Here is an 11293-nt window from a genome sequence, read left to right on the forward strand (position 1 = left end):
GCTCTCTCATTTAGGGTCACAAGATACAGCACAGTCTTTTAGCAACAGCAGTAACCATTTGTTTTGTCTTATCTGCTTGTGGTGTCCAAGCAAATCCTCTGGTACTGTGATACGTGGAGGGGCCGTCAACCCCGACACTGGAAACAGGGGAGCAGCGATACCCCCAGCCTCCAGGCTCTAAGGAGAGAGAGTGAAATGCAAAACCTCTCTGCTCTAAATACCTGTGCATGTGATTAGAAGAGCAGGTGAGGGAGAACTAGAGCCATTATAATCTGTGGTCTGGATTTTCCATCCAGCTGCCTGCGTTAATGGGAAGCTGTGGAACGGATCATTTTTAACTATTCCTGCACTTTCTGACCTAAAATGGGGCAGAAAGCTGCCTAACATCTTTGGACTATGTCACATATCCCCCTCCCCAGCTCACACCTACTGGGGTGAGCGGCCATGGACCTCACTGGGGTGAGCGTCCTACCTGAAATACTTGAGCTAACTCCTCAGTACAATATTAAGTATTCACATGACACGAATATGAACTTCATTATATATTTACCAACCGAAAAGGGCATTTTTTTTTCTATATTGTAAGCTACCAATATTTTTTTTTTCTTATACTACAGCCTTGTAATCTTAAGGGCCATCAACCCTGTATATTAATTTGTAGTTTTACCTACATTTTCAATGAAGAGAAAAAAAAATACAACATTGCAATATTTACAAAAATGCTTTTCTAAAGGCATAGTATAGCATATACTGTAGTAGTGACATAGTCCACTCGTATAACATAAAAATCGGTCAGTTCCCAAACATTTTTCCTTTTTTTTTTTTTTTTCTTGACTTCCAGTCCATTACACCCTCTGACTTTATTTCAACACCCGCTGCAGCCTGCAAATGACTGGACTGTTTCTTCAGCCACTGACGAGACCCTCGGTCCGGATTCTCCTTGGCTCCACAGTGTGGTCCAGAGTGGCGAGATCTGGAACTATTCAGGCGCCGTGTTGACCTTCGTTGCTTTTTCTTTTCAATCTTTGATTTCCCTTTTGGGGCCATTACCAGGCCTTTGCGTTTTGAAGACCTAGTTGCCTCTGTACAAACGTAGTCCATATTAACAACGTCATCAGGATCTGTCAACAAGTTTGTGTTTTCAGGAACTGCCACCCACTTGGCTAAAACATCTTCTGTGGTGGCCTGGCTGCGTTCACTAGTTTGATAATCTTCTGGACAACGTAAATGAAATTGAGGATCTGGATTTTTGAATCCCAGATCAGGGAGAATATTCTCAGGAGGGTGCCTATCTGTTTCTGGAATAACAGCAGCACAATCAAAGTCAATTCTTTCTCCTTCCTCTTTGTCATCAGTGAGGACATTGACTTTAAGTGTATAGGAACGTACAGCTTGCTTGGTTAGGAGGTAGGATTGATAGCCCGACTGAACCACTTTAGCAGCTTCTCCAATGTCCTGGTAGCGTCTTTGTTGCTGTCCTTTATTTCTTTTTCCACTCAGTGCAGCTGCTAATTCAACTTCTTTGGAGTTGAGTTGCGACTCCATGTCTGTCATTTGTTTCAGAGCAAAGTTTAACTCTGTTTCATTTTTTCTATTCTTGACCTGCAGCTGCAGGTGCTCCTCTCGGGTCTTGTTCAGCTCCAGCAGCAGCCGGGCCCCCTCATTTGCCGTGTGGTCCAGCTGCTTGTGGATATCGGCCATCTCGCTTTCATAGCGCAATGTCAGGCAGACCACCTGACGGACGGACACCTCCTCCATTTCGGCGCAATGTATCTCGCGCTCAGCCATCTGCTTCTGCAGCTCTTCCTGTATTTCTAGCTTTTCCTGGATCAATTGCTTCTCCACTTTTGCTGCTTGGTGAAGCTTCTTATCACCTTCACTGATCTGGTCAGTCAAGTCTGAATTTTTCTGTTTCAGAATTACATTCTCTCTCTTTACAGTCTCTAAATTACTCAGGGCATTCTCATAGGTTTCTTTCAATATTCCCAGCTCTGTGTTCAGACCGTGGCCCTCCAGGAGTGAGTTTTGCACCTCTGTGCTGAGCGTGTGAACCTCTTGCAGAGCCTTCCCGTATTTCTGTTTTAGGATAGCAATCGATTTGTCAGACTTAATCTGTTTTTCCTCTATGGTGGCAATTACGGTGTTGGCCTTTTTCAGACTAGTCGTCACCTCTTCCAGCTCACTCCGTAAGAGAGACTCTGTTTTCTTCAAAGTCTCGTGCTCTTGTAAAGCTGGAAGTATACACCTCTGTAACTCGGCGTTCGCTTCTCGCTCCTTGTTCCAACATTCTCGCACCTTATTGTTAGATTCTTGTTCCTTCTTCCAACATTCTCGCTCCTTCATCAATCCCTGCCGCAGGACTTCATAATCATGGCGGGCAGCTTGGAGTGCAGAAACCAAAGCCTCTTTATCCTGGTTCAAGGATTCAGCTTCCCTTTTCTCCTCCTTTTCCTTTGCCACTGTTCCCGTGACAATTCTGCTAGTCACTCCGGTCTGCAGCACATCTCGGCGCCTTTCTGACGCATGTCCTGACAGCGCAGGTTCAAGTGGCTCGGTCACTTCCCCTGTGACTTGAGGAACAGTTTTCTTTTTCTTCTTTCTTTTTGCTTTATTAGCTCCAGAGATATCAGTGGTACTGGGCACACGCTCACTGGTATCAGCTTCCACATCTTGCTGGCACTCATAGGGCGTTGCTTGTTTTTGCAGCTGTTTGTCTTTGAAAATTTTGGGGCACACATCTTCCATGTGACCTACTTTATGACAGGCCCAGCATACTAAATTCATCTGTGGGTACGGCTCTCCTCCAAGGGCCACATATGAGTCGTCATCATCATCATCATCGTATGGCCTGAAGGGACACTGTTTTTCATGATTATGTACATTACAAAACAAACATTTCACGTCGGCCATTTTAGAAACCCGGCAGGGACAATCTGCTAGCTGCAATTTCACTCACTTCAGCAACTTGCATATAGCACTTGCTAGCTGCAAATTCACTTACTTCAGCAAAAGGCATTAGCTTTACAAACAGCACTTGCTAGATGCAATTTTTTTTTTTTTCTTCAGCAAAACATTTTGGTTTTCTATTTGGGTTCAGGGTGCTATTGCATCCACACTTCGCACATTCTCTGTGTATGCTAGAAGCACAACTGATATACACAGTGGGACAGACTTCACTCATAGCATCTGTACTTTAGTTCAGCTGGGCGGCCATTTTAAACCCCCGCATTTATTTGCAAACCCACAGACTTTTTAGTGTCGACCCGCATTCTCCACCATATGTGACAAACGCCCCTCTTTTGTAGTGCTGACGTCTGTCTGGGTTCTTCCCGACACAGTCTTCTAGGGTTAATTATACAACAAACAGGATCATGCAAAGTATTATGCTGCTTAACTCAGGCTTCTGCCTGCTTTATTTTCATCCAAGTAAGGTACTGCAGCTTTAACATGTGAAGGTTAGAGGTACTCAGATACTTTCATTCAGCAGTTCACATATTTCAGTGTTACAATATTTCCCACACTGTTATTTCAAGAAATAAAATCAAAATCATATAAGCAAAATCCTATCCCTTTCAGGGATCTAACTACACATCAGAATCAGTCTCTCTAACAGCTGCTGGCCAACTAAACTGGTTCCCCAGTTTAAAACAATGCTCTCTCATTTAGGGTCACAAGATACAGCACAGTCTTTTAGCAACAGCAGTAACCATTTGTTTTGTCTTATCTGCTTGTGGTGTCCAGGCAAATCCTCTGGTACTGTGATACGTGGAGGGGCCGTCAACCCCGACACTGGAAACAGGGGAGCAGCGATACCCCCAGCCTCCAGGCTCTAAGGAGAGAGAGTGAAATGCAAAACCTCTCTGCTCTAAATACCTGTGCATGTGATTAGAAGAGCAGGTGAGGGAGAACTAGAGCCATTATAATCTGTGGTCTGGATTTTCCATCCAGCTGCCTGCGTTAATGGGAAGCTGTGGAACGGATCATTTTTAACTATTCCTGCACTTTCTGACCTAAAATGGGGCAGAAAGCTGCCTAACATCTTTGGACTATGTCACAATATATATATGCCATTTAAAAAAAAATAATAATATAATATATATATATATATATATATATATATTATATTATTATTTATTTTTTTTAAATGGCAGCTTGAACTGCAGCTTTAAACATCAGTTTAGATTGTCAAGTTAGTCATCCTGCCGTTAATGTTTTTTATTTTTAAAATAGTAATATTCTGTTTCTTGCCCTCACCAAACTCCTTGCAAATATGGGGGTCTCTTTATAACAGCCCTGACTACAAAACTGGGGTATAATAAAAGCAACAGGAATCTCTCATTTGATAAATCTGGTGCATTATCTTTGCTCCAGTTTTGCAACAGGGAGACTAATAAATAGAGCCCTATATTGGTTAAAGCAGTAAAACATGTGAAGTCTTAAAAGTTGTTGTTTTTTCTTTTTAATCAGTTTTATAATATTAGATAACAGTGACTCCCCCCCCCCCAATTTCATTTTTTGTTTAATTTAACTCTTAATGCCATTTTTAATTAGTTTAAAGTATACGTCGATTTCTATAGCAGGCCTTAGCACACTTCCCCAGTAGTGCAAGATCTTTGCAACACCTTCCTGTTTGGGATAATTTGTTGCCAATATTCCCAGCCGTTTACTGGTCCCTGCAGTATATACAATGCTACCTATTCAATTCATTCAGTTGGGAAACATAACTCACTTACTTTTAACTGCTACGTTTCTATAATGCAAAAGGGCTGCTTCACAGTTTTTATGAACATTGATCCCGGACCAATATTTGTATCCCTAAATAAAGGGGAAAATAATTTTACTAATTTAAGTCATAGATCAGGACTATCAAATAAATAATTATGAAGATGTAAAACAAACCAATATAAGCTGTGACACTAGATCTCCACCCAGTCCTCCAAATGTATAATACACCACTGCCTAAAAAAGAGAGGGTGACGTTATATAGACAATATATATAGCAAGGGGCACTGTATGAAAAAAAAAGAATTGCATTTTTTTTTTACCTTAGCTTGGTTGTGGTCCACCCCTATTCCAAATGAAGACAACAAACCTAAAGCCTTTAGAAACCAAGAGAAAACCCAGATTTATTTATTTATACAAATGTTTTACCAGGAAGTAATACATTGAGAGTTACCTCTCGTTTGGAAGTATGTCCTGGGCACAGAGTTACGATGACAGATACATGGTTACAAATACGTAGTAACATTAAGTGAGCAAGGTTATACATTATATATAAGACATTGCATGCACAGTAATAGATAGCATATGTTATAGGCGTATGTAACAGTTACCGACCAGATAATTCAATTACAATAGATGTAATTAATAATACAAGTACTGATATGAAGAAATAACAAAGGTTACGGTGCAAATGTCTGACTCTAGAATAATACATTGACATGACAAACCATTGTCCTACTCAACTTTGTTGTAAACAATAGTTAAATGTTGGTTCATTATATATAATATTGTTAAATCTAAAAGTTAGCACTGAAATAATAAATACATTAAATCAGTCGCTGTAGCCTACTACTTTAATTATTATTTTTTACTGGAAACGATGTTTTAGGTGATTGTACTATTCATTCATCAATTATTATTATTATTATTTTAATTCGTTATTTATAGTTACAGACAGTGTCCTTCAATACAATAGCTATGCAAATGGCATACATATCATATGACACAATGATGGACCAGTAACACTCATATATTCTACCATAAGTATGTAAAGCAAATCCTAAATAGTAACAAAAATCAATATACTGCACTACAGAATAATCCATATTTTTTCAAACTATTGTTACATGCTTATTCCTAAATTTAAATATGTTGGTGTTTTCGACTTGAAACTGGATGGATAAAAGCTTTGTTTATTCTACACAAGTATGTTCTATTTGTATGGGGACTAGGAGTGCAGCCAAATAGGAATCAAATGTAATATCCAAGGAAAGTGGTCTGCGAATAGGGGGGTAATTCGTCATGCATATAGGGAAAGGCTTGAGTGGAAAAAAATACTATTTATTGCACATGTTGAGTTGAATGCAAAGACGCGCTAGAGAAAATTGCACACTATCGGGTAGATCCACCGAAGACCGTTAAATAATTATCAATCAGTTAAATTGGGTTAGTGGTACGATAAGTCATAACAGATATCCCCAAAGGTGCTTAGTGTTACAATATCCTCAAGTTCACCTGTAAAATAGCAGATTGCTAACTTTTCATGGATATCTGGCTTACTCATATACAAATCATATGGTAATGAGTAGTTCGCTTAACAACGGAGATCCACAGACCTCCCTCTGTTCATGTTAGCGCATGGGAATAACGCTACAATATTTAAGACCTTCCAAAAGCTGCTGTTGCTCACATCTAGACCCTGCTTATCATTGCGTTATTTCTGGGAATAGCCTAAAATTAATGTACTGTATAGGACTTAACCCTATCATTGCAAAAAGTTACGTGTCATACAAAGATATATATTAGGGATCATATACATGAAACATGAAACACATCATAAACTATAACTAAAAAATGAACCAAGCAACCAAAAGGTAGTAAGATAACATATGATAACCGGAGCAAAAATCGAGTTGGGGTGGTAAATAGTGCAGCTATGTAATGTGCAATAATAAAGGAGGGCAGGAGGAGATGTATAAAGGGATAAATCATACAGTGAGTATAAGACCCTGTGTAGGCTTGTATATGCCTCACATGGAAAAAACTCCAAGACTGAAACCCTATGTCTCCAGTAAGCCCGGTGTGGAGTAGCCACTACTTACTATATATCACCGTCTTGCAACTCCAGCTGCCGCTGCTTGTATGAAGCGGTGCTTGCTGCACAAATCCTCCAGTATTCCAACAAAAGCATCTCTTCAATCAAGCAAGTAAGTAGAACAGAAAATAGATTAAAGTAACTGCCGCTCCAAATGAAAAAATGGGGAAAACTCACCAGCCAAAAATCGTTAAAAACAATTTATTCGGCTACATAAAAAACATGTACAAACAGAGAGAACTCATCTCCCACGCGTTTCATGCCCCCTATGGCGCTTTCTCAAGGAGTAAGTAGTTGGGGGAGGTGAATACTATTTGTACCTCCGACCACAAGTAAAAAGATAACTGATGCCAATTAATAATAATTTACAAGCAAAAAGCAAAAAACTGAGGAAAAGACATAGGAAACAAAAGAAAAAAAGAGAAGAGAAACTAAAATGAACAAACAAAAGTGACAAGTAAGACTTGACAGAAGCAGAAAAAATATTAAATAAAAAATAAGGGAAATAAGAATGGAAAATAAAAATGAAAATAGAGACCAACAGTGTTATCATGTTTAGCCCTAAGATAACAGACTGAAATAGAGACTGAAAGTATTTTTCTTTTTTTGTTAGTGTCTGTTTCTCACTAGCCACGAAGATGTGCAGTTATAATATAGTTATTTGTGGTTGCTGCATATTTCAGTCTCTATTTAAGTCTGTTATCTACGACTAAACATGATAGCAGTATTGGTCTCTATTTTCATTTTTATTTTCCATTCTTATTTCCCTTATTTATTATTTTTCTATTTAATATTTTGTTCTGCTTTAGGTATAAATAGTAGTCACCTCCCCAAACTACTTACTCCTCGAGAAAGCGCCATAGGGGGCATGAAACGCATGGGTGGAGAGTTCTCTCTATTTGTACATGTTTTTTATGTAGCCGAATAGTTAACGATTTTTGGCTGGTGAGTTTTCTCCATTTTTTCGTTTGGAGTGCGAGTTACTTTGCTCTATTTTCTGTTCTACATCATAAACTATAGTACAGTATGTTTTTTAATGATTAAAGTCATATGTTTCTGGTATATACTGTAATATAGGCTAAAGCAGTAAAATTCCGGGCATTATTAAAAACCCTGCTCTCTGATTGGTTAAAATTCCGGGCATTATCCAATCAGTAATGCCCGGAATTTTAGCAACTTGCAAAGTGCAGTTTTCAATGTGTTTATTTCCAGCCAATCAGCTTTCAGAACAGCTGAGACAGGGCAGGGGATTGGTTAGAATGAAGTAACAGCTCTGAGACAGGGTATTGGATTGGTCAGGAAGTATCAGCCACGGATTGACTCCTCTCCCTTCTGAGCTGACTGAGATTTTCTGAGCAGATTCAGTTGAATTGGGGGGTTAGGGGGGGTGTGAGGGGAGTCTGCAAAGAAGTATGTGGCTGTCTGCAGTTTCTTTGTGGCTGCAGTTTGTGTGTGAGTGTGTCAGTAGCAGTGTGTGTGCTGTGCTGTTGTGTTGTATATCTGTGTAGAGGTGCTGTGTGTGTGTGTGTATAGAGCTCCAGTGTGTGTGTGTCAGTGTCAGCAGCAGTGTTTATGGGTGTAGCATGTGTGTGTAGCACCAGTTTGTGTGTGTGTGTAGAGGTGCTGTGTTGTGTGTAGAGGTGCTGTGTATAGAGGTGCAGTGTTGTGTGTGTGTGTGTGTGTGTGTGTGTGTGTGTATATGTTGTCTGTGTTTAGGTGCTGTGTTGTGTGTAGAGGTGGGGGGGGAGAGTGCAAAGTTTAGTAAGTGGCTGCATTTTTTATTGTGGCTGCAGTGTGTGTGTGTGTTGTGGTATGTGTCTAGCAGCAGTTTGTGTGTGTGTGTAGAGCTGATGTGTGTGTATAGAGCTACTGTGCGTGTGTATAGAGCTCCAGTGTGTGTGTGTGTGTTGTGTTTGTGTGTGTGTGTTGTTGTATGTGTAGCAGTAGTCTGTGTGTGTGTTGATCTGATGTGTGTGTGTATAGAGCTACTGTGTGTGTGTATAGAGCTCCAGTGTGTGTGTGTGTGTGTCAGTGTTAGCAGCAGTGTTTATGGGTGTATCGTGTGTGTAGCAGCAGAGTTTGTGTGTGTAGAGCTGCTGTGTTGTGTGTGTGTGTGTGTGTGTAGAGCTGCTGTGTTGTGTGTGTAGAGGTGTTGTGTTGTGGGCGTAGAGGTGATGTGTTGTGAGTGTAGAGGAGGTGCTGTGTTGTGTGTCTAGAGCTTGTGTGTGTGTGTGTGTGTGTGTGTGTATGTGTGTGTGTGTGTGTGTGTGTGTGTGTGTGTGTGTGTGTGTGGGTGTGTGTGTGTGTATGTAGAGCTACTGTGTGTAGAGGTGCTGTGTTGTGTGTGGTGTGCTGTTGTGTGTGTGTGTGTGTGTGTTGAGCTGCTGTGTGTGTCAGTAGAGGTGCTGTGTGTGTCTGTGTGTACACAGAGGGGGCGGCAGTGTGTGGATATAGATATCTGCAGTGTAAGCATATATAGAGGTGGTTTCATATATTTACCATTTTATTTTAATAAAAAAATCTATTTAACTATACAAAAGTGTCTATTATTTATGAAATTTATTAAATAAGTCTACATTTAGCCTATAATAGTAATAATCCCTTCAGAACAGGGCATTACTGGCCAATAATGCCCTGGCTGGGTTAAAGTCCCTCGGCTTCGCCTCAGGCCTTCAACTCTTATTGGCCAGTAATGCCCTGTTCTTCGGGGATTATTACTTAATTATAGGCTAAAACAGTAAAATTCCGGGCATTACTGAAATCCCTGCTCTTTGATTGGTCAGAATTTTTGCCAACTTGCCAACTCACCTTTCAGAGATGCAGGGGCTCGCGCTGAGAAAAAAAACGCTAAGTTTAAAAGGTAACTGTAAATACCTCTCCCAGTCCAAGCCTCCGGCAGCAACTCCGCTCCTCTCCTCACTGAGCACAGCAGGATAAGCAGTCTCTCTCACAACACGGCAGCATAAGCAGTCTCTCTCCCTCTCTGACAGCTGCTAGTGCTGTCAGAAGCTGCTGTGTCCCAACTGATAACTTTGTTACTTGCAACAAAGTAATATTTCTCACCACATCTATAGCCTGTGCTAAGGTAATTTGTATTTTCTTTGTATTGAGTTGTAGTTAATATCACTCTCACCCCCTTCTCTCCCACATCTCCCCTCCTCTCCCCCTAATTCCCCCCCTCATCCTTTTTCTCCCATCACTTATCTTTCCCCCTGTAATAGGGGACTTATCCCTGTTCACAAATGTGCCTCTAATCCAGCAGTGTGGTGGTTAACTGCTGGTAGGCAATTAACTAACACCACCTGGCTGATTACAGGTGGTAGAAAAAGCCTGCCTCTGAGACAGGAAGAGAGACTCCTTAGCTCACATATGAGCTGAACAAGGAAACAGAGCAGAGGTTCCTGAGTCTCCCAGGTGAGACTGACCGAGAGAACACAGATCTCTGGAGCTGACAAACAAGACTTCTAAACCTGGATGCTGATTATCCGGAGAAAAGGCATCAACCCAGCAAACAGATAAGATTTTATTTTCCAATGACATATATATATATATATATATATATATATATATATATATATATATATATATATATATATATATATATATGACTTGGGCTGATTAATAGCTTGGGTAGCCACCCAGTTAAAAGGGGCTGGAATATAAGGATACATATATGCCAAAGTGGAGCAGGTTTTTGTTTGGCTCACTATTTTGCTTATGTTGATTTTTTTGCTGTGTTTAAAGTGACAGGCACAATAAAGCCTTGTTTTAATTTCACCTTACAACAGTCTCCATTGTGTACCTCTGCACATGTCCTCCTACACCCCCCCCCCCTCACCTCTCTCTTCCCCCCCCTCATCTCTCTCTTCCCCCCTCACCTCTCTCTTTCCCCCCCTCACCTCTCTCCCCCCTCTCACCTCTCTCTCTCCTGTCTCACCTCTCTCTCTCCCCCCTCACCTCTCTCTCCCTCTCCCTCTCCCCCTCACCTCTCTCTCCCTCTCTCACCTCTCTCTCCCTCTCTCCACCCCTCACCTCTCTCCCCCCCCCCCCCCCCCACCTCTCTCTCTCCCCCTTCTCACCTCTCTCTCTGTGTATTTTTTATATGTATTGGGTGAGTTATTTTTAAAATGTATTGGGGTGGTGTGGGTATATTTTTGAAGTAAAACTTATTTGCTGCCACCTGCACCTACTAAAATTTCATGGCACAAATCTCCTTCATGGAGACAGAAGTGTGTAGCGGAAGTGACGTCATTGTAGTTTGGTGGCTGCCTGCTGGAGTTGTAGTTTGAGGGCCGGATGTCAAGCATTCAAAAGGAATCAGAAGGGAAGGCCCGAGTGACTACAAGCAGCAGTGGGATTCAGCCGGTTTGCACCGGTTCGTGCGAACCTGTACCTAAATTTTCCTCAGTTTGCAGAACCGGTGCGAGAAAGGAGAGAGCAGAGCTTCTGCTAAGGGGCTGGGCAGCTTGCTCCATC

At 41.2% G+C, this 11293-nt stretch overlaps 1 protein-coding gene across 1 annotated transcript in view; it reads right to left on the reverse strand.

The window, feature by feature from the left end:
• SEL1L2 (SEL1L2 adaptor subunit of SYVN1 ubiquitin ligase) overlaps positions 1-11293 on the reverse strand; it is a 73146-nt gene that overhangs the window by 50513 nt on the left and 11340 nt on the right. Inside the window, exons 3-5 of the mRNA XM_075594932.1 lie at positions 5046-5099; positions 4900-4959; positions 4734-4815 (exon numbers count right to left, since the gene is read on the reverse strand). Of these exons, the coding sequence (XP_075451047.1) occupies positions 4734-4815; positions 4900-4959; positions 5046-5099 (196 nt within the window). The remainder of the gene's footprint in view (positions 1-4733; positions 4816-4899; positions 4960-5045; positions 5100-11293) is intronic.

This window comes from Ascaphus truei, chromosome 4, assembly GCF_040206685.1.
Source record: "Ascaphus truei isolate aAscTru1 chromosome 4, aAscTru1.hap1, whole genome shotgun sequence".
Classification (NCBI taxonomy): Eukaryota; Metazoa; Chordata; class Amphibia; order Anura; family Ascaphidae; genus Ascaphus; species Ascaphus truei.